At 40.8% G+C, this 23,966-nt stretch overlaps 1 protein-coding gene across 8 annotated transcripts in view; it reads left to right on the top strand.

The window, feature by feature from the left end:
* nfic (nuclear factor I/C) overlaps window positions 1-23,966 on the top strand; it is a 551,184-nt gene that overhangs the window by 23,847 nt on the left and 503,371 nt on the right. For all 8 annotated transcript variants that reach the window (XM_041204240.1, XM_041204236.1, XM_041204237.1 and 5 more), the window contains exon 2: window positions 13,505-14,036. In XM_041204240.1, coding sequence (XP_041060174.1) covers window positions 13,505-14,036 — 532 coding nt within the window. The remainder of the gene's footprint in view (window positions 1-13,504; window positions 14,037-23,966) is intronic.

Raw genomic sequence — 23,966 nt, 5'->3', positions numbered from 1 at the left:
TTGCATAACTTCAATATATTAATAATCTTACATCTGTGTATATTTCCTGTCCATAAAATGTTACTTCCTGTTAGGTTTTTTATCATATTTCTATGCCAACTTTTTCTTCCATTATAAATTCCTGTGTCCACATTTATAATAGAAACTTAAAGTTGTTGCACTTTAATCAGGCCCGCTTGCCAGTGCTGGCCCTTTAATGCCTCTGGTTTACGTCTGCCAACTTCTCAGTCTGTCTGCAGAGAAACCCCTTTGCTCTAATCGACTTTACTTCTCAAATTTCTCTGAGTTTTGCCAACTGACTATAAATAATAACAAATCACAGTATCATACAAAAATAAGTGAATGCCTGACTGAAAATGGGGACTGAATTACATCTGTGAAGTCCAGTGCAATTAGCCTCTGCCCTTGTCACCTGATGGCTGCACTAGGTCTTGCCTCCCAGTGTACAACACAACAAAGTATTGTCTCATTCTTACAGTACCTTTTAGAGTACGTAGGACTGAATGCAGTTGGCTTAAATATCAAGACTTGTTTGAATTTCTTCTAAATAGGTGGGTAGAAGTCATTGTTAAACCTTTACAGCCAGTTGGCAAATGAGAAATCCAGAAGTCAATCTTCAGTCAGTTTTAGATTTATTCACAAAGTTAAACATTACAAACATACAGCTCCTAACTCCACAACCTACCACTAGTGTCAATAAGTGACACTTCATATGTGTTAAAGTAATTATCCAATGAGTGCCCCCAACCTTTGTATACACTTAACCTTGGCCTGAATTTTCAGAACACATCCTTGCTAACTCCAGCAACCCCAATGTTATATTATGCTCTAACAAGCGTTGATTGGCACAAGGTGGGACTTCCATCACTCTCTTGAGAGGAAGTCCTGCCTTAGAGAGCTGCTGGTCAATCAGATTGGCTGGCCGCTCTCCAGTCCTTCCAGGCACAGCGCTGCAGTGGCCGGAAGAGGCACAGCAGGGAGCTGCCTGGCACTAAGTCCCAGGAACCGGAGGACAAGGTAAGTGGCAGGGGTCCCAGGGGGAGTGTCTTGGGGGTAGCCAGGAGGGGGAGTGGTGGTGGAGGTGGTGGGCGGCAGGGGTGGTGACAACTGGAGTCTCGGGGGATAGGTTGGGGTGTTGTGGTTGATGGAGGGAGCTCTGCAGGTCACTGAGCCTTAAGGGGAGGACGCCCCTGGTCAGAAGGAGGCTCCTGATGGAGGTGCTGCCCCCATGCAACCACTGCCACCCCCCCCCCCCCCCCCCCCCCCCCTTCCTGGCGAGATCCAATTAGCTTTATTTCCGGCCTTCCCCCTGAGCTGTCATCTGCCTGCCAGCCTAAAAATTGAGTTGCCACTAAAGGGCCTTAACTGGGGCAAGGGCAGGCTTCCCTTCTGAGGCCTTTCCCGCTCCAAGGTAAAATTGCTCAGGTTGGGGCAGTCAAGAACCTGGAGGGAACCCTATCTGTGTAATTTAGTTCACCATCCGCCGCCCACCCCAACCTCAGAACCCGTTGGGGAGGAGCAGCTTAAAATTCTAGCCCTTGATTTGCATGACTAACAGTGAGTAGCAGGGTTTTTGATGTTAAATTATTGTATTTGAGAGCCTTAACTAATCTCTCTTGATTAATGACCTTGTCATTCAGCTGTGCTGTCTGCCTACACATTTCTGGTAAAAACCTGCTTGTGCACTAAACCAAATTTAGCTCAGAGTATTTCTTTGGTACAGGATAAAAAATATTTTACTCCTGAAATGACTTTGAATTTTTTATCCAGAATGCTATTTCTAGTGAGGCCAGTACAAAACTCACTGATGCAGACCTAGATTTTTGGAGGATGGAGGATCTCCATCGTTGCAAAAATTGTGGAGAAGCCCAAAATCCAGAAGCCCGCCCCCAAACATGGCCATTTTCCTGGGGGTGGGAATGGGACTGAAATCAGGATTCGCTGAAGCAGCTGCTCATTTAAATCAGCAGCTGCCTCTACTTGTGTGATTTTGGTGAGCCAGTTGTTTGAAACATGACATGCCTAGGTTAGACCTAGTCGGAGCTGATATGAACTATGTGGTGTCCTTTAGAGGGGTGGTACATTTTTGGAGAGGTAGGGTTCCCATTTGGATATAGTCCTGGGAGATCTTTGGGGGAGGTCAAGTGCCCTTTGGGGAAGGTCGGATACCCCTCAGGAGAGGTAAGTTGCCCCTTAGGGATTGTTAAAATTAGGCATAAATGTGTGTAAAAAGTGTATAGACTCAGTAACAGTCAAGCTCATTGTGACTGTCAAAAGTGTCACAATGAACTGTCAGGGACAACTGTCAGGCTGTTAGGGCATTTAAAACTCTTGCTTTTTAAATTTTTGAAAAATATCAGGAGTGTTTAAAAAAAAAATAATTTTGTTATTTCACTCTGTTGACATAAGCCTGACATAATCTATTATTGCACATGATTGATCCCACTACCTTCCATTTTCATGGTAGGATGCCTTCCATTTCAGAGTTTGATTGACAGCTCCAAGTAGTTATAGACTCTTTGAAGCGGGACTATGAATTCCAATATTTGTTTTATAAGGGATTAAGCACTTTAATGAAATGTTTGTTTTTATAGGGATGTAGTTGAAGGAATGTAAATGCAATGACTGAGTTTTTATGAATGAGACTGTTTAAAAAAAATAGTGAATTTATCAGTCGACTATTAGAACTCTATTTTATTTATTTTCAATGTGTCTCCTGAGGTCTGCCCATGGTGAATACTGGGTGATTGTCATGGTAGGCGTAAAGGCACAGGGTGGTGTGTGGGGGCATGGGTTGGCACTAAGTTGCCATAGGGGAGTGGGAAGGGGGCATGAGTTGACTTAGGGGTTATAAAGGTCCATGGAGGGGGGGCAAGTGGCATAAGGTGGCATAGGACTATAAAGGACCATTGGGGTTAATGGGGGGCATAGATTGGTATAGGTGGTATGAGGGGCCATGGGGTGGGCAGAGGGGCATAGATTGACATGAAGGGCATGAGGTGCCATGGGAGGTGGGGTGGGGGCATGAGATGCTATGAGGGTATAGGAACCATGGGTTGGCATGCATAAGGCATGGGAAGTGTGTCAGCGGTTGAGGGGGTGTGAGGAATGAGGGCTGGAGGGCTGTTTCATGTTTTGAGCTTTTAAAAAAAAAAGTCAACAAAATGCTTGGGCACAGAAGCAGCCCCCGCACCCGGGCAGCCTCCGCACTGGTTCTGGAGGTGGCAGGCCCAACTTCCAGAGAATCCTGTTCCCTCATGTTATGAAAATTCCAACTCCCGGAGCACTTTTTCTCAGGTTGGGTTTGCAGAGCTGCGAACTGTCCCCAGATCACAGTCTGACTACCCACCTGGGCCTGTAACTGTAATTATCCTATTGTTGTACAGAATTACTCATTTCTGGAGTAATTCAGAAGTGGGATGATCTGTGAACAGATATTGAAATAATTTTAAACCCTAACCACATTGAATAAAAACTCTTTTAACTATAGTGATAAGTTCAGTGTTTGCCCCAGCCCTGATCCCATGTCTTATTTTAATTTCTCTGCTAACTCACCTCATGTCTTCTCCAAACTCATTTTTCCCTGAGACCCACCTCCTATTCCATTCAACTCATTGTCACTAAACTGTTGCTACCCAACTTCTCTTCTGGGCCCCCATGCTATCTGACATTGTCTATGGTTTCCTCTTCTTAGGTAATGTAGCACCTCCTCTTCAAAACATCCACTAATACCCCATTCGCAGAAAATAAACATCCTTGCCCCCTCTGTCCTTGTAATTTACCACCAATTTCTAATCTCATTTTCCTTTCTAAAGTCCTTGATTGTATTGTTGCCTCCCAAATCCATGCCCATTTTTCAGTCAACTCCAAATTTGGATCTCTGGATTCTACTCCCCTCTTGTACCAACACCAAAGCAGCCCTAACAGAAGTTTCAAATTCTGTCATCTGTAGTTGTGATCATGATACATTTGCTCTCTTAAGATCTCTTAGGATGCTTTGACTTGATTGACTGGATCATTGTTCTTTCATGCCTCTTTTCTCCTGTACAGCTCATGGGGCTGCCCTCACTTGTTCCACTGTTACCTACCTGGTCATTGCCTGAGTCAGCAATGATTTCTTTGCCTTTTCCTACATTCCTAGCTTTGGAGCCCCCCAAAGATGCTTTTCCCCATCTGCACGCTGGCCCTCAGTGCTATCAGCTACAAGAAAGGGCCCAGCTTCCATGTGCATGCTGATGAGATCCATGATGCCTCTGCAATTCAGCCAGCTGCCTGACCTTTCTATGATATTTATTATGTAATGAATAAAACTTTTCTCTAGTTAAATATGGGGAAGATTGAAACCATCATATTTGGCTTCCATCATAAACCCTCTACTCTTGTCCCTGATTCCATCGTTCCCCCTATTCTTTGTTTCAGGTTGAAGCAGACTGTTCACAACTTCATTATCCTATTCAATCCTACCTGAACTTCTGACCTCGTAGCCTCTCCATCACAAAAACCGCATACTTCTACCGCCATAACATAACCTACCTCTGCCCTTAACTTATCTTATCTGCTATTGAAACTCTCATTCATCACCTTGTTCACTCAAACTCAATGATTCCAATGCTTTTGTGGATAGTATCCCATCCTCCTTTTGCTAACTTCAGCTCATCCAAAACTATGCTGTCCAAAATCTCTTCCACATCAAGCTTCTCAGCTTCAAAGCCCTGACTTTGCTGACCGACATTGACTCTGGATCTCCCAAGCCTCCAATTTAAATTCATCATCTTAATATTAAGATCCCTTTATGATTTTGCCCCTCCTTATTTCTTCAATTTCCTCCAACTCTGCATCCCATCCTAAACACTCTTCTTTCTACTGTGGAGTTTTGTGTAATCCCACCTCCCTTTGCCCAACAATTGGCAACCATGGCCACAGCCACTAAGGCCCAGTGCTACCGAATTATCTCCCTAAACTCCTTTGCTTTCACCTCCTTTAAACTGCCTTTAAAGTCCACCTTGTTGATTAAATTTTTGGTCCTCTCATCCTACTTGTGCCCATTTTTGTCTGATTTTTGCCTCTGTGATACACCTTGTGATTTAAAAAAATTTTTAATGCACCATATAAATGCAAGTTTTTATTGGTGCTGTAAGTAAAATTACTCCCATCTGTTTAGATTGGTCCTGTGAGGTTGAATGTCAGCTGTGGATGATTGGTCATGCTGCGATTATGCACTTTCTGTCTATATAGACACTAAAATGGTGTCACTACAGCAGTCTACCTATTCCCCATGTATCCTCTGCTTACATTTTAAAATTCATACAGAAAACCCTTTTTATCCATGAATATAAAGTACAGCATTTCTCTAGTATAGAGCATAAGAAATAAAAGCAGGAATAGGCTATTTGGTCCTTTGTGCTCTGCTTTGCCATTCAATAAAGATCATGACTGATCTTCTACCTCAACTCCACCTCCACTATCCCTTCCCGCACTATTCCAATATCCATTGATTACCTTAGTATCCAAAACTTTATTGATCTCTTGTGTTGAATGTAATCAAACACAGAGCATCCAGAGCTGTCTGGGCTAACGAGCGCCAAAGTTCAAGATCCTTCAAGTGAAGAAATTGCTCCTCACCTGGGTCCTAAATGACTGAAACTGTAATCCATAGTTCTCAGGAAAACATCTTCCCAACATTTACCCTGCCAAACCCTTTAAGGATTTCATGTATGGAATAGCATATATAAGTATTGTTGCCACAGCTTTAGTTCTGTTTTTAGCTGTTGTGTTCTGTGCAGTACCAGAATGTTTTAGATAACAGTGATCTCCAGTGTTGTACCCATGATATATTGATAGTTGACCAAATGATCATGAGCTTGTTTTTTTATCTGTTCTTGGAGTGCATGTGGCTGGAATCAAGTTATCTGCCTGCACAATTCTTGTACAAACCTATGTATCTAGTAAAATTAAAATTAGCTCAAATGTTTTGTATAGAGTCTGAATACAGTACTAGATCTTTCTGTTGCCTAAATGACACTTGTTTTCGTTGTCTCAGACGCTATTTTTAGTGAGATCTGTACAAACTCATCATGACAGCATGGCTGCTCATTTGTCTCTATAACTGACCATGATGTTGCGTGAAAACAATTAAGTCCCGGGTGAACTTTAGGACAGTGTTAGACTTTTGGTTTGGGAAACTTGCCATCTAATTTAAACAAAAGAATGACACCAGGAATGCTGAGAAACATTATCTTTGACTATGGTTGCTGTTCTGTGGGAAGAGCTCAAATCAGCAGATTACAAGTTGACAATGCAGTTTTATGTACTAAAGCTCCACCCACACTGTGGTGATTATTGTGGCTACAGTGTAAAGAGACCTCACTGCTGTTCAACAAGATATGTATGTAGGAATGTATATTTATTTATATACTGAATACTTCTGATCCTCAGTACATGGTTTTGCTGAAATGAAAGTCTTAGATTTTTTACGGAGAGCGCATTCTTCTTTTATTAGTGTTCTATTTGATAAACATCCCATCATTAGTACATTTAATTGTAACCAGTTTAGTTGGGAAACACTTGCTAAAGGTCCTATTAATAGTGAGATAATTGCATTGGGGTGGTAACTGTGATTAACGCTCACTCTTGTGTATTGGTATTGAACTTAATACTCTCCCGAGGAGATTTGGAGGAGTTAGTGTGAGTTGACAATTTCCCCACTCACTCCTAGAATTGTGCTCCTTGTAATTGTGAGCATCTTAATGGGAGTAATCTGAATCAAAGGGTGAAGGTCACACTTCCATTGTTGTAATTCGATGTAGCTTTAACATATGTGGCTTAAAATACAAAGACCTACCAACATTTTATTTTCAAACAGGAAGGACTGGTGGATCACCAAACAGATCGAATTAAGAAAAAAACAGCCTCAAAGAGAATGTGCGTTTGGGTCTGTTGATCACTCAAAAATAATCCCTGCGTTGACCTTGCAATGAGCCTGATTTATTCAGTGTCATGTGGACTGAATGTATATTTGATTTGATAATCTGCAACTAACTATTCTATAGAATACACAATTCTTATAGAAAAGACATGGATGTATATTTTTGGCCTTCACTTATGAGACAGGAAACAGTTAAGCCATGCTAGCTGCAGAATGCAATCCACATGTGCAGAAGCTAATTGGCTTTGACACCAATGTGTCTCTTCACAATGTGCTAAATGTATATTTTGTACTTTAAACGGGCAACCCAGAAGGAAAAAGCAGTTCGGACCACTACTCTTATTTCCCTGTTTTTACTGCTTTTTCCTTATGGGAATGACATTAATGTACAAAGAAAGGCACAGTAGAGATTCACACCACAGTAGATATTGCATTTGTGATGACATGAAGTCGCTGTGAATACAACATGCTGCAATTGCCCTGGAGCTTTGAAATCAAGCTTGCCCAAGAGCTGAACTTGTCCAAGCGTCAGCCCCAGTGAGTATTGGATTTCTGTGTATGGCACTGAAAATCAGGGAAATTCCACTCTGGAATTTTAGCTGGCTTGCATTAGAAAGGGTTAAGCAAGAAGCAGCAGCACCATTTTTGTGATTATTTTTCAAGGTTATAATATGGCTGCTGATCTGAGTAGTAGCTGTGGAGTGCCACTGTTAAGGCAACAGACCAGTGTTACGTTTGCTGCCTGCCCTTTTTGTGTTATGAACTTAATGGAGCCTTTGCACATAGACTTAGATCTACAAAGCCCTGCTCCTCAGATTGCTCGTTTTTAATATCAGGAGAAAATGGGCCAAAGCATCTGTTGTCTCATAAGGTCAATGACTGAAAATATGTTTATGAAGTCCCACCTTGGATACTTTTTAAAACCCATCTTTGCTTGAGCTGAAGTATTGGCAGTGTGAGATCGACTATCTATCCAAGATGTTTTGCACCTCCAGTTTCAGGGGAAGCTAGATTCAGATTACAGATCCAGCTCCTCAATTATACTGCAACCTTCATATCATTAAGCAAGCTTTGTGTTGGCATTAAGGAAACACTATAACTGCACCTTAAATATTACCATGGATTTGATTAGATCATTTTCATTGATTGGCAAAACCCTACACTAAAGCTATTAATGCACAAAATTGTAAACCTGCCTTGGAAGTATATTGCCCCTATTTTATGTCAATAGTGAACCTAGCTAACTTTATTGTTAATGTGGTTTGTTCATCCAGCATGTTACTTAATCTGTTCTCATGTACTGTACCATCAACAAATATAGTTAGAGTTTAAAAATTGCTGATAAGTCTTTTCAAAATTCAGTATCTCAGAGTTTATATGTTTCCTATGTTACAAAAGTGACTGTATTTCAAAAAGTACTTCATTGGCTGTAGAGTAGTTTGAGATGCCCAGTGGTTGGGAAAAACACCATAAAAATGCAGTTTTTTATTTTATTTTTGTAGGTGATGATGATCGATTATTATTATTGATGCTGCTCTAATCTGGATTAGCTAAAATTGTACATATGTTAGTATGTTGTTGAACTGTCCTCTTCATGGTATCTCCCCTCCCTATTCTCTGTAACATCCTACAGTGTTCAACTCTCCAAGAACTCTGTTTTCCTTCACTTCTGGGCCCTTGTGCAACCCCACTCCCTTCAGCCCACTATCAGTAGCTATGCCTTCAGCCGTCTAGGCCCTAAACTCTTCAATTCCCTTCCTAAACCAATCTGTCTCTCCACCTTTCATTCCTCCTTTAAATCTCTTTGACAAAGTTTTTACTCACCATAAGACCAGAAGATATTGGAGCAGAAATTAGGCCATTCAGCCCATCGAGGCTACTCCGCCATTCAATCATGGCTGATAAGTTTCTCAATCCCATTCTCCCGCCTTCTCCCCGTAACCTTTGATCCCCTTACCAATCAAGAACCTATCTATCTCGGTCTTAAATACACTCAATGACCTGGCCTCCACAGCCTTCTGTGGCAATAGATTCACCACTCTCTGGCTAATCAAGTTTCTCCTCATCTCTGTTCTAAAAGGTCTTCCCTTTACTCTGAGGCTGTGCCCTCGGGTCCTAGTCTCTCCTACTAATGGAAACATCTTCCCCATGTCCACTCTATCCAGGCCTTTCAGTATTCTGTAAGTTTCAATCAGATCCCCCCTCATCCTTCTAAACTCCATCGAGTATAGACCCAGAGTCCTCAAACATTCCTCATATGTTAAGCCTTTCATTCCTGGGATCATTCTCATGAACCTCCTCTGGACCATCTCCAGGGCCAGCACATCCTTTCTAAGATACGGGGCCCAAAATTGCTCACAATATTCTAAATGTGGTCTGACCAGAGCTTTATAAAGCCTCAGCAGCACATCCCTGCTTTTATAATCTAGTCCTCTCAAAATAAATGCCAACATTGTGTTTGCCTTCCTAACTACCGACTCAACCTGTAAGTTAACCTTAAGAGAATCCTGGACTAGGACTCCCAAGTCCCTTTGCACTCCAGATTTCTGAATTCTCTCCTCATTTAGAAAATAGTCTATGCCTCTATTCTTCCTACCAAAGTGCAAGACCTCACAATTCCCCATGTTGTATTCTATCTACCACTTCTTTGCCCATTCTCCTAACCTGTCCAAATCCTTCTGCAGCCTCCCCGCCTCCTCAGTACTACCTGTCCCTCCACCTATCTTTGTATCATCTGCAAACTTAGCCAGGATGCCCTCAGTTCCTTCATCTAGATCATTAATGTATAAAGTGAAAAGTTGTGGTCCCAACACTGACCCCTGCGGAACTCCACTAGTCACTGGCCACCATCCTGAGAAGGACCCCCTTATCCCCACTCTCTGCCTCCTGCCAGACAGCCAATCTTCTATCCATGCTAGTACCTTGCCTCTAACACCATGAGCTCTTATCTTACTGAGCAGCCTCTTGTGCAGCACTTTGTCAACGGCCTTCTGGAAGTCCAAATAGATAAAATCCATTGGCTCTCCTTTATCTAACCTACTTGTTATCTCCTCAAAGAATTCTAACAGATTTGTCAGGTATGACCTCCCCTTGATGAAACCATGCTGACTTTGCCCTGTTTTACCATGCACTTCCAAGTATTCTAAAATCTCATCCTTAATAATGGACTCTAAGATCTTACCAATGACCGAGGTCAGGCTAATCGGCCTGTAATTTCCTGTCTTTTGCCTCACTCCTTTCTTAAACAGGGGTGTTACATTAGCGATTTTCCAGTCCTCTGGGACCCTCCCTGGCTCCAGTGATTCCTGAAAGATCACTACTAACGCTTCCACTATCTCTTCAGCTATCTCCTTCAGAACTCTGGGGTGTAATCCATCTGGTCCAGATGATTTATCCATCTTTAGACCTTTCAGTTTTCCTAGCACCTTCTCCTTGGTAATGGCCACCATACTCACCTCTGCCCCCCGACTCTCTTGAACTTTGGGGATGTTACTCGTGTCTTCCACTGTGAAGACTGATTACCTATTCGGTGCATGGCAAAGTACCTATTCAGTTCCTCCGCCATTTCTTTGTTCCCCACTACTACTTCTCCAGCGTCATTTTCCAGCGCCCAATGTCCACTTTTGCCTCTCTCTTACCCTTTATATATCTAAAAAAAACTCTTGCAATCTTCTTTTATATTACTGGCTAGTTTACCCTCATATTTAATCTTCTCCCTCCTTATTTCTTTTTTAGTTGTCCTCTGTTGGTCTTTGTAGGCTTCCCAATCCCCTGGTTTCCTACTGCTCTTCACCGCATTGTATGCTTTCTCTTTAGCTTTTATTCTGTCCCAACTTCCCTTGTCAGCCATGGTTGCCTCGACCTCCCTTTAGTGTGCTTCTTCTTCCTAGGGATGAATTTTTGCTGTGTCTCCCAAATTACTCCCAGAAATTCCCGCCATTGCTGTTCCACTGTCTTTCCTGCTAGGCTCATCTCCCAGTCAATTCTGGCCAGTTCCTCCCTCATGCCTCTGTAGTTGCCTTTATTCAACTGTAATACCGTTACATCTGATTCCAGCTTTTTCCTCTCAAATTGCAGGGTAAATTCTATCATATTATGGTTACTTCCTCCTAAGGGTTCCTTCACCTTAAGCTCCCTTATCAAATCTGCCTCATTACACATCACTAAATCTAGAATTGCCTGTTCCCTAGTGGCTCCACCACAAACTGCTCCAAAACGCCATCTCGTAGACATTCCACAAATTCCTTTTCTTGGGATCCACTACCAACCTGATTTTCCCGGTCTATCTGCATATTGAAATCCCACATGATCACTGTAACCTTGCCTTTCTTACACGCCTTTTCTATCTCCTGGTGTATCTTGTGGCCCACATCCTGACTACTGTTTGGAGGCCTGTACGTAACCCCCATTATGGTTTTTTTTTACCTTTGCAGCTCCTCAGCTCTACCCACACAGATTCTACATCATCTGACCCTATGTCATTTCTTGCTATCGATTTAATTTCATTTCTTACTAACAAAGCAACCCCACCCCCTCTGCCAACCTGCCTATCTTTTTGATAGGATGTATATCCTTGGATATTTAGTTCCCAGTCCTGATCCCCTTGCAGCCATGTCTCCGTGATGCCCACCACATCGTACCTGCCATTTTCAATCTGCGCCACAAGCTCATTTACCTTATCTCGTATACTGCATGCATTCAGATACAACACCTTCAGTCCTGTATTTCCTGTCCCCTTTCTCATTGTCGTCTCTTTATTTGATGTGCTTGAAGTTAGATTCCTAGCCCTTTCCAAACACTCTGTCCTATTTTGTGCTGTGGTGACTTTAATAGCCTCTTCTGGGCTCTCCTTTCTTTTCAGTTTTTTCATAATTTTCCATGAAGTTGAATCCACCCCCCCCACACGCTAACCTGCTGCGTTATTTCCCCAGTCCAAATGTCTCATTTGCTTTAAATTAGTATCAGTTTCTCCTGTGAAAGGCTTTGGGACATTTTGCCACTTTAAAGGTGCTACATAAATGTAGGTTTTTGTTGCATGTAAAAGAAGTGCAAAGAATTCCAGTGAAGAAATGAAAAGAGAAAACGTTTGTAGCTGTTGTGGATGTTATCTATCTAAAATATTATGTCTGGGTAATGCAATAGGACTATATCTTCACTGTTATCTGTATAAGTGGTGATTTGTAACTGTACATCATCTGTTAAGAACTTGTGCTTTTTGTTCAATATGAGTAAAAGATTGTAATGCTGTAAAGTTAGAACATTCTTAAATTCAACGTATTACTTTTGTGTTAGATAAGATTCCCAAAATCTTAAAAAGGTTGTCAAATACTGATTTGAGTTGTGACAGAAATAAATTTCCTTGTCTGGTGCATTTATATTCAAAAACCACTGGTGGGAAATCAGACATTTATTCCATCAGAGGCCATGATAAAACTGGGAACATTTTAACAAGCTGCTGTTTAGGTAAATTCTATTAGCTGGGTTTTTTTTTGTTGCAGATTTTGAAATGATTGAATATAGTTTCTACCTAACTTCAGCACAAAAGCTGTAGTTTAACTAAGAAGTTATGCCGTTGGGACTGATGGTGTATTGCATTTTAAGGTGTGGCTTTTCAGTGACACAGCAAGTTTCATAAACTTCAGTTTTAAACTTTTTAGTCATTTCTAAAGAAATAGGGCGTGGAATATAATGCCCTCCTGCGCCCTAGGTTGTCGCTTAGTGTGGTGGGCCTACCTGAAAAGAGGTGATGTGGGGTTCTCTTCGGCTCTCTAGCTGGCAGGCGAGACCCCCAGCACCTAAACTAAATTCCGCTCTAGGTGGCCAATCAGTTGCTCACAAAGCTGAAAGACTGCCCAGCACTTAGGTAAACATGTAGGCACCGAACTACCTGCCTTACTAGAAAACAAAGGGGTGGCAGTATATCTGCATCACTCCAAGTTGGTACCTCTCTCAAACTGTTACGCAATAGAACCATATCATACATGTAATTATGTTTGTGTCTTTAAATGTGCAATTGTGTGCTATATCCTTAAGAAACCAGACAGTAGCAAGCACTTTCTTCGGTGGATCGGATTGTTTGTTACAAGGTGGCCGGATGATCAGCAGTTACGTTGGCTAGGAATGTGTTTCCAATACTAAGAGTGTGGTTCATCCGTTCTATTAATCAGAAATTCTGGAAAGGGATAGAAACTGAACATTCGGAAAAGGATCACAGGCCCTTGTTTAATGAGAATTTCTAGTTCTGAGCGATCAAAGGTGCTGAAACCGATTAAAGTTTATGCTGCATATTGCATCTTTCTACGTTTAGAAGTAAAGTTAGTTCGAGAGGTGTTAACACTGGAAGTGTTACAAACGAGAGGGTTAGAAAGTCATTCTCTCAAATTTATGAGCTATATTCCCATGATGACATAATTGTAGTACATGTATATTCGTACCACCCAAATACTATTATTACTGACATATCTGGGAGAGTTACATAAGTAACTCTTATGTATTGTTCTCATGACCACAAATATAAAGTGTAAGAAGGATGTCAAAATTTATTTACCATTGCATCTGAAACTGTGTTTCTCTTATCAGGATGAATTTCATCCATTCATCGAGGCACTTCTTCCACATGTCCGTGCATTTGCCTACACGTGGTTCAACCTACAAGCTCGGAAACGAAAATACTTTAAGAAGCATGAAAAGCGGATGACAAAGGACGAAGAGAGAGCAGTGAAAGATGAGTTGTTGAGTGAGAAAGCGGAGGTGAAGCAGAAATGGGCCTCGAGGCTGCTTGCCAAGCTGCGCAAGGACATCCGTCCTGAGTATCGCGAGGATTTCGTGCTGACCATCACAGGGAAGAAGCCTCCCTGCTGCGTTCTCTCCAATCCGGACCAGAAAGGCAAAATAAGACGCATCGATTGTTTACGGCAAGCGGATAAAGTTTGGAGGTTGGATCTAGTGATGGTGATCCTGTTTAAAGGGATCCCTTTGGAAAGTACTGATGGAGAGCGTCTGGTGAAGTCCCAACAGTGTAATAACCCCATGCTGTGTGTGCAGCCCCATCACATAAGTGTTTCAGTTAAGGAACTTGATTTATACTTGGCATACTTTGTGCAAGAAAGAGGTAAGTGGCATCATGATTAGTTTTCACTGTTTAACTTGTGCCTTTTTTCCACCATAGCACTCTAATGTCATTATTAATAGCTCACAAAGTTTCTTTATACAAAAGTTTTTGCTTTTTTAAAATGGTGATCTCAATAAATGATTATGATGATACTGAACTGGACCTGTATGACTGCAAAAGACTCACATAAATAATGGACAAAGTAAAACTGACAAAGTCCCATTGTCAAATTGTAGCAAGTGCCATTCACAAGGAAACACATTATCTGAATGTGTCAAGGACCTGATGGAGAAATGCTTCATTATTATAATGAAATATTATTTTGGGTGCTAATGTTTTGATTTTACAGGTCAGTTATTTAAAACTATTTTAATCCGAGCCTAATAATGTATCTTTAAACTGCCATGGCTTGTTGAACACATTTTTTAACCTGATTAACAAATTATGCCAAAAATAGTCCACTAAATTACCAATATTCTATATGACCATATGTGCTACATAATTAAGGGAACCCACTATAACCTAAAAGTTAGTGTTACAGATATTAGCAAACTAAAGTGTAATGTACAGGATAACATTTCTCTGTTTGCTATTTTAATCAAAGTATTAACCCATTTAAAATAGACCGGTCAATGTCAACATTAAAATAGTGAATCTGGTTGTATTAAAATTCATCTGCTAATATTGACACCAGTAATTTCTAGTGTGGAAATTTTAATGCCTTTATGTAGAATTGAAACATAAAATTTGATTTTTTTAATGTGCAAGTTATTTTAATAGAGATTTGCTTTCCTGGAACTTCATGTTCCTGTGCAATCAGCCTCCTTGATTCCTGTGGGACTGCATTAACTGGATGCAAATAAGAGCTTCTCAGTTCTGCAAGTGAAATACATTTCAAATTCAGAGGTTAAAGAGACAATATCCATTTTGTTCACATGTAAGCTTATCAAAAGCCCCATTTACACTGCGAGGTGACTTTCCATTCTGATCTGAGTTGGAAAAGACACCTTCTTGTTTAATATGCTTCTGGACTAACCCAATTCACACACTAGCTGGTATCAAACTGCTAATCCAGTATATGTTCTATAGCAACACTGATGGAAAAAATTCTACCAAGACTTGAATAAGAGCGTTTCTTACTGAGGACCTGGGCTGGGCTGCTCTGTAAAACAGCAACGATTGTAATATCCCTGTGCTGTTCTTCCCAGCATGGTATTATTTTACTGCTTTTCATTGGAAAAGCAAGGGATACTGTGATTTTACACTGTAAGAGATAAAATATGATCTATTGTCCTTAAAGGATTTATAATTTGAGGTGTGGCGTCAGTTGAACTTGGCAAGTCTCACTCAGGATCAGCTCACATTTCAGGTCATTTGCTCACAACAGCCTGTTTCTCAGCATATCTTGTGCAAGGATTTGTCTGTATTTGTTTTTGGATTGTTTAGAGGCCCATATGGAGTAGATAAGAAACAACAGCGTACCAAGAAATAAACACGCTGAATTCTATTGGACCTCAATACAGGTGAATGGGTTTTGTAATTTAATAGCAAGAGATAGTTTATTTCCTTACAAGACACTTGCATCATTTATTTTACTGAAAACACATGCTGTTTAACTTTGATTGTTTTATATTTTAAATAATTGTTACCCCATGTAAGAAAAATTTGGAGATATGGAATAAAGAGAACAAAAGAACAAAGAAAAGTACAGCACAGGAACAGGCCCTTCGGCCCTCCAAGCCTGCGCCGATCATATTGCCCGTCAACTAAAACATTTTGCACTTCCGGGGTCCGTATCCCTCTATTCCCATCCTATTCATGTATTTGTCAAGCTGCCTCTTAAACACCGCTATCGTACCTGCTTCCACCACCTCCTCTGGCAGCAAATTCCAGACACTACCCTCTGCGTAAAAAAACTTACCCCGTACATCTCCTCTATAGTTTTCTCCTCTCACCTTAAATCTATGTCCCCTCGTAATTGACTCTTCCACCCTGGGAAAAAGCTTCTGACTATCTACTCTGTCCATGCCACTCATAACTTTGTAAACTTCTATCAAGTCGCTCCTCAATCTCCGTCGCTGTAGTGAGAACAATCTGAGTTTCTCTAACCTCTCCTCATAGCTAATAACCTCCAGACCAGGCAGCATCCTGGTAAACCTCCTCTGCACCCTCTCCATATCCTTCTGGTAATGTGGCAACCAGAATTGCACACAATATTCCAAGTGTGGCCTAACCAAGGCTCCATACAGCTGCAGCATGACTTCCCAGCTTTTATACTCAATACCCCTGCCAATGAAGGCAAGCATGCCATACGCCTTCCTGACTACCTTATCCACCTGCGTTACCACTTTCAGTGACCTGTGGACCTGTACACCCAGATCCCTCTGCTCGTCGATGCACTTAAGGCTTCTGCCATTTACTGTATATTTACTGAGGTGGAGATGGTTCAAGATGTGAAGGTTATATGATTATCCAGGAAGTGCTGGAAATGCAATTTCTCTTCTCCTCTGTGCCTAGTGGCACATGAAGCAGCCCATTGGTTCTGCTGCTTTTGCATCCAGCTGATCATGATCAGGGATATTACACCCCTTTACAAGTAATACATAACCTCACTAGAGAGGGGAGGGGGATCAGGAGCAGCTGGTTGCGATGGAGGGTGGGGGTGGGAGTGTGTGGGTGCATGCATTCCATTCCCATTTGTTGCAAGTACCTTGCTATTGTCAGCCCAGTATTAGAGGTCAAAGAATTGGCCTCTTGGTTGCTGGAGTTGGGATGGGGAAGGAGATACTGCACTCTCATTGATCACCAGTATCCTCTGGATGTCAGCCCAGTATTCAGAAGTCAGAACTCTCATCTGCATTTGCTGAGGCTATCTGGAATGGGGCTCAAACACATTATTTGCTGACTCAGAGGCAGGAATGTGAGCACTAAGCCATGGCTCACTCTGCAATTAGCACTTTAAGGTGAAATAAATATTGTGAAGATATTAAAATAATTTTATTATGGCAAGATTTTATAGTAAAAGAAACTAGCAGCTATTTTGGATAAAGATCTGCATAACATATCAACTCACGATCAGCTGTTGTGAATCATAATTGGGGATGCTCGTGATAATGAATCCAAAAGCTGTATCACTAAACCTTATTACTAATTTCTGTTACCTTGAGTATAAAACAGCAGAAAACAACTGCTATGTGAGTTGATTTAGTTTTAAATCTTCATAATGGAAGAGGCTGGTTTTTGTTGTGTGATTAACATATCATTTCATTAGTAATGATGTAACTGAGCTGGGTTGAGCAGGAGGTTTTTTTTATTCATTCATGGGATGTGGGCATCAGTGGTGAGGCCAGCATTTATTACCCATCCCTAATTATCTGTGTTCAGAGGGCATTTTAAGAGTCCTGTGGGTCTGGAGTAACATGTAGGCCAGACCAGCTAAGGACAGCAGATTTCCCTCTGTAAAGGAGATTTATGAACCAGGTGGCTTTCCTGGTCATCATCAGACTTTCATTTCTAGATTCTTATTGAATTTAAATGTTACCACCTGCCTTGGTGGGATTCAAACCTGAGTCCCCAGAGCATTACCCTGGGTTTCTAGAATACCAGTCCAGTGACAATACCACTATGCCACCACCTCCCCATCTCCTCCTCTCTACTACACAGGGCTGCATTTTGCCGTCAGCGAGCAGGGGGTGGGGCCCGCTCATCAATGGCAAAATGACGCGGGATAACGTTGGGGGGATCCCCCGATGTCATCCTGCCCCATTTAAATTTTCAGGAAGTTGGGCGGACAGTGAGATCAGCTGTCCACCCGCTGACCTATCAATGGTCAATTGAGGCCATTGACAGGATAATTAAAACAATTAAAAGCCCTGCCCATCCATTCTTACGGCTGGTGGACAGGCCAGGAGCCCCAGAGGGGAATAGAAAAAACATGAAACCTCATCCACCGGTGGGATGAGGTTTCGTGTAGGGTTTTAAAAAGTTTATTAAAGTTTCAGTGAAATTTATTAACATGTCCCATCTCATGTGACATTGTCATATGAAGGGGACATGTTAAGGGTTTTATTATTTTTCTATTTTTAATGTGTGTACAGCTGCCAGCCATTTCCCTGAGGCAGCACTTAGCCACAGGGAGATGAGTCGCTTTTCATGTGCATTTGTGAAAGAGCACACTCTTGCATTTGGGGAATCCCTCCCCCGCCTGCACAGGGAGCGCATAGTGTTTCCTGCTGGGTGTCACGCAGGGTGGGCCTTAATTGGCCCGCCCACTTAAAATAGTGGCGCGGCCTTCTTCTCCGGTGGGGATCAGCTCCCCGCCCACCGGACAGGCAGAAAATTCTGTCCACAGTGTTTCAGGAAATTAGCTTTCTCACCCCCTTCAACACATTCAGGGTAAAATTAAATGGCTCACTTACTTCATCAACTCCTGCAACATTTTGGAAAATATTTTCTCTTAAAATTAAGTCTGCCACGTTTTCTCCTTTCAGGACCATTGTAACGATAATGTAATGTTGGCTAGTGAGTGGCAATCAACCAATAATATACTTTAATAACATTGCTGGAGCTTCCCTTCAACACATTGCCACTGACAGCGCTTAAACATCAAAATGCTTTAGTTGTCATTGTGCAACTTTACTGGCATTTTATATAAAGTTTCAGGCCACCTTTATCTGCAGCCCTCTGGCTTCATGCTCAAGATTAGTGACCACAAGAACAGCAGCAGAGGTAAGGTGTTAGGTACTCTGGTACTAAGCATCCTGCCTTCAGCACCTTTATCTAAATGAAAATCAAGTCTTTCCTTGGACAGTGTTTTCACAGCTCTTTATCTCAAGTTCACTTGAGAAGATGAGTAAATTAACTAAAAGATACACATCAGTATAGGGCTTAGTTTGGATTAGTCATTTATGTTAAGCGTTTTCTAGATTCTCGTCATGCTGACCGGTGCAGAGAGCTCTTCTGTACACCCAGTGATGAATAATTGTCACAAACTGTTCTATGCTAATCACTTCTCCTCTATTCCAGCCATTTTTTCACAATGTTACTCCAGTAGAATTTTCATGTGGAACTCCTGTTGCATTAGATCAAATTATGGTGGCTGTAGAATAAATATACTGTCAAAGTACCAAAGACCTGCATGTTCCAACATATATTGAGATCAATGCATTATTTAGTCTGTTTCTTGAGGGTACATTAAAGATAAAAGTCCCAAATCAGAAATCTTCTTGTTGGATTTGTTATAGATTGGATTCAAATCAATTAACTTGACCCTAAGGGATGTCATTCAGAGCTTACAATGAATTGTTCAAAACAAGACAGTGAATCTTATTATTAGCATGTTTTGTCCAATGTGCGACACAGAGGTAGGAAGTAAATAAGCAGAATGCTAACAAGTAGAGCCTGCTATAACCATGATTTTCTAAAACATACAAGTAATATAAAAGTTTTGGAAAAACTTTCAGCTAATCTCTTGACAATCTGTGTGGTTCAAAAAACATCAGTTGTCTTGACATTAAGGTGGAGAACTGCATTTGCATTGTCACCTTAAAGTCAATTTGTGTTGTCTGCCTTATGTGTACAGCAGTCAAATAATTCAAGTATTTTTTAATCCCATTTTCTCTTTCAGTGGCTTCACAACCTTTCCAATCAGGTGACCTTATCCTCATGATTCAGAAACTACCTTTTAAATGGCCTGTCCTTGCAAATGATGATCCAAGTTAGCAATTATAGTAGTTATTGTAGTTATTATTGTAGTTATCTCCACACTGGACTTTACATGCACTGGTACTATGTTTAGAACTACCTTGGCAGATAGAATAAGAAAACACAGTTCACAACTTTGACAAACTAAATGAATTAAAATATTTACTTAGACTTTGAGAAGCATAAATAGACATTTAAAAATACAACTTACAATAGTCAAAGATTAAGAACATAAGGGATTAATTTTAACCTCTTCAGGCGCCTGTCCCTGTAGAATTTGAGATATAGTCTTCCGTTTAAATTATAAAATTCTAAAGGAAATATCATGGGCAGAATATTATGCTTGGTGTGCAGGTGCGCACCCGACACGCCTGAGCATAAAATGAAGCATGATGTCGTTGGGCATGTGTCCTGATGTCGTTGTGCAGTCTCGCGATATTTTGCTCAGTAGGTGTGCCCCGGAGTCAGCTGCATGCCCACCAATAATTAAAAGGCCTATTAAAACCACTAGCAATCTAATTAAATTCAAATTTACTCTGCCCCTCTAACCTTACGGTTGGCGGGCAGGCGAAAAGGCCAAGCGGCCTTTACATATTTTAACGAGCGGGATGAGGTTTCCTAAAGCAAATAAACTTTAAATAAAGACTTTATTTTTGAATTAAAAACATGTCCCAGTTCAGGTGACAGAGTCACATGAGGGGACATGTTTTATTAAATTTTTTTTTACACAGCACTTCAGCCTCCTTGAGGCAGCTGTGTGCCTCAGGGAGATAGAAACGCTCTTTCTTGTGCATGTACGATCTGTGCGCTAGGCCCGGCTCTCCCTCCTCCTCATGCCCGCAGAGGCAGTGCTGCCGCTCGCGTTCCATGCAAGGCCCGCCTGCGTGAAATCGCGGTGAGGAGCCGATGGTGGGTGGGTGGTTGGCTTCCTGACCACCCATGCTGAGCACCCCTGCCAGGGGCAAAATCCTGCCCCATGTCTTTCTCCAGCAATATTTTTTTTGGGTTCTTGAGATCTTCCTTTTGGCAGTAGTACAGAGACAGAAAAGAAAACACTTTGATTTGTTGTTAGAATAGTTTGCAAAACAATAGTTCACTTTTATTTCAAACAGTATGAAATACATTAAATTAACTATCATGGATTTATTTCCCCCTCCCAGTGCCTCTACAAAAAATAAACATCTTTAGGGAAACTTTTACTTTTTACTATGGTCTAATGGAGGCAGTTTGGCATTCCCATCCTAGAGAGGTACTTTGGTTACAAGAGTTGCAGTTTTGAATCCTCTTTTGGATAATTTCAAACTTGTAGTTAATTTTGTGAAATTCCTTTTGTGTGTGACTGGGTCTCCATCTTAATGAATATCACAAATATTACCTGGCCAGATCCAACATGCCAGCTACAGGATAATAGTTAATCTCCAGACTGAGGAATGCCTCCAAAGGAGTTAAATTGCATTGGCAAATGAAGCTTTCTTTTTGCTGGAGCAAATGCTTGGATACAGTCCTAGAATAAGAAGTGTTAATCTACACCTGCAGTTCCTCAAAGAAAGTTAAATATTTTGACTCAAGTAAATATGAATTATCTGGCAGGTTCTGGAGTTGAACATACATTTTAGTTTTACTTTATTCTAATCCTAAATTCCCTCGCTCTTTATTTTTAATACTTCCTTTGCAGGATCAACTCATTTCCCTGCAGCCTCCCACAACTTGGAAGCAAGGATAGCCTTGTCTCTGGAATCTACAATGCTCACAGTGTAGGGAGCCAACTATGTCAGTTTAAAACTTCAGTATAGGATCCTGCCATAAGCTTTCACTCGAGTAGATTTGGTGAGAACTGACAAAACTAATTTGCAACTCAAGTAATGGATTTGAGTGACAGGCCATCCTGGGACTTGATCCACAGCTGTGGATACTTCACTGGAAGTACCACTGAACTGCTGAAATCCACCACAAACCTGCCAGGCACCTTGATTCTAATTCTGACCATCCTGCTCTTTGTTGTTAACCAACCACTCTTGGGCTAGAAGGCACAGCTGCCAGATAAGCACTGTGCCTTTAGCTAACCTAGAGGTTTTCCTTGTGGAGTAACAGAACTGACACTTTTATCTCAGTATAACTGAGATCACAAATACTATACCTGGCAGTTGGTGTTTGAAATTTGAGTAATATGAATATTGCAATTTAGACAATGTAATAAAATATTTAAACTGACAAATGTAATATCTGTGTAGAAAGTTCGGATTTAAAATGGAGCATCTCAGCTATCAGGCTGAGCTGCTCCAGGCATAGAAAAGGTTAAGCAGTGTTCAACAGAACATGAAAGTGTTGGCAGAGTTACAACATTGAGGCAAGAATACTTTAACAAAACATATATATTTAATTGGCACCAAGGACTGAGCAACACTCCAAAATCTGAAATGTTACATATGTGGTGCATGGTTAAAATTAGTTAGGAGCTAGCTTTAATGTCAATAGTGAATAGAAGTGGTACAATAGCGTTCATTCTTATGGACTTGATTTTAAATGAGATTTGAGTTTAATTTACTGATGCAGAGGATTTTTTAAATGTAAGGTACTATAAAAAAGACTTGCTTTGTTCAAGTATGTGCCAGGATATGATTTCATATACATAGGACGTTTGAACTTTGGAAACAACTCTGGGAATGAGGAATAGAAAATGTTTCGGCAGGATGCAAGGCTTAGGTATATTCAGTACATTCACACATCTTTTTTCAATGCCCAAAGGTGCAAACTAAAAAGTGTAAGTACAAGATTGCTCTTTAAACTGAAATTACTTCAGTGATAAATAGTTTTAATAGATGTTGGCTCCGGTTTTGCTGTAGAAGGGCACTTAACGTTTCTGCTGTTAGCTAGAATTGCCCATGATATTTCGGTTTTTAAATTTTTTCTAAGGCAAGTTGCTGAAAATGTAAACTGATAATGTTTTAGCAAGGGAAACGGGCATACTGAGACCTGGATGCACATGGAAGAATTGTATACCTCCTAAACCAATCATTGAAAAATAGTGAAATAAACAGTGCAAGGACGGAAAATGATGTGTAAATTAGAGTCAGTGAACTCAATACCAAATCAGGAACAAAAAGAGAAAAAAAGATTCTTAAAAATGATTGGATTAAGAAAAAGGAAAGTGAACGACAAAGAAACAAAAGTAACTATGTTTCTAAAATCTCCAAAAACAATTAAAACCTGTAAGAATGAAGCTCCACATCTGTAATAGTTAATTTTTAGTGCCAGTGGCTGACCAGCATTTATCACATCATTAAAAGTATACTTAGATTGAAATTGAAATAGATTGAGACTTAATTTTCTGGAGTGAGTTCTGTTCGCATTTACTGCGCAAATACAGTAACTTCACACCATGCAATGCATTTTAATGATAAGGCAGACAGTAAGATGCTGTTTCCATGAAGCATTGTAACTCAGGCAGCAACATTTGAATATTTGAGTTTACCCATGCATCTGCCCCATGTCTGAAGTTGCTGTAGCATTTTTGAATAAATAATAATGGGCACCATTAGCTTCACTGTTATACTGGCAGCAAACTCTTGGCTATTGATTTCTTTTTGGACAAATCAGGGTAAAGTGAAACTTACTGAACAGAGAAATTATAAATGATGTAACATATGTGCAAGTTACAAAAACACCCAGCTTCTCCAGGTGTGCTGGATGTAAAGAGGTATTAGCCGAATTGATTATTTGTGATATTTGATTATGTTGCTTAATGTATTGATAGGATGTTCTTTTCATATTTTAATGCTTTCCACTGGAACTGTGTGCAGGAACAGTAATAATTCAAATCAACCCCTGTCTTTCCTTTATTTTCTGTACTGGGTTCATGCTTATCAATGTTTTTAAGTTCCTTAAGGTCCAGCCATTCTTTTCTGAGGGCTCTTCATCTAGATCTCCACTCAGCTTATTTTGGATCTATAAAATTGACAAGTACTGTAGATTGTTGAACAAGAAATCACACGGCTTTGCTACAGTAAATGGCAGGAGCAGCTGCTGGCTTTATATCAGGTACTTTGTGTACTAGATCAAGTTACTGATTCAGAACATATCGATCATGTTTCAGCTGTATCGATGTGTCTAGTCAGAAGTAACACTTCAGATCCTGGGCACAGGAAGCTGTGGGATAGTGAGACCTAGTTTTGCCTCAGAAACAGTTCATGCTGGTAGAAAATGAAGTAAGACTGCAGTACCAATTAT

The sequence above is a fragment of the Carcharodon carcharias genome, chromosome 14 (assembly GCF_017639515.1).
Source record: "Carcharodon carcharias isolate sCarCar2 chromosome 14, sCarCar2.pri, whole genome shotgun sequence".
Classification (NCBI taxonomy): domain Eukaryota; kingdom Metazoa; phylum Chordata; class Chondrichthyes; order Lamniformes; family Lamnidae; genus Carcharodon; species Carcharodon carcharias.
Note: the sequence above shows the minus strand (reverse complement) of the source record. Positions and strands in the feature narration are given on the sequence as shown.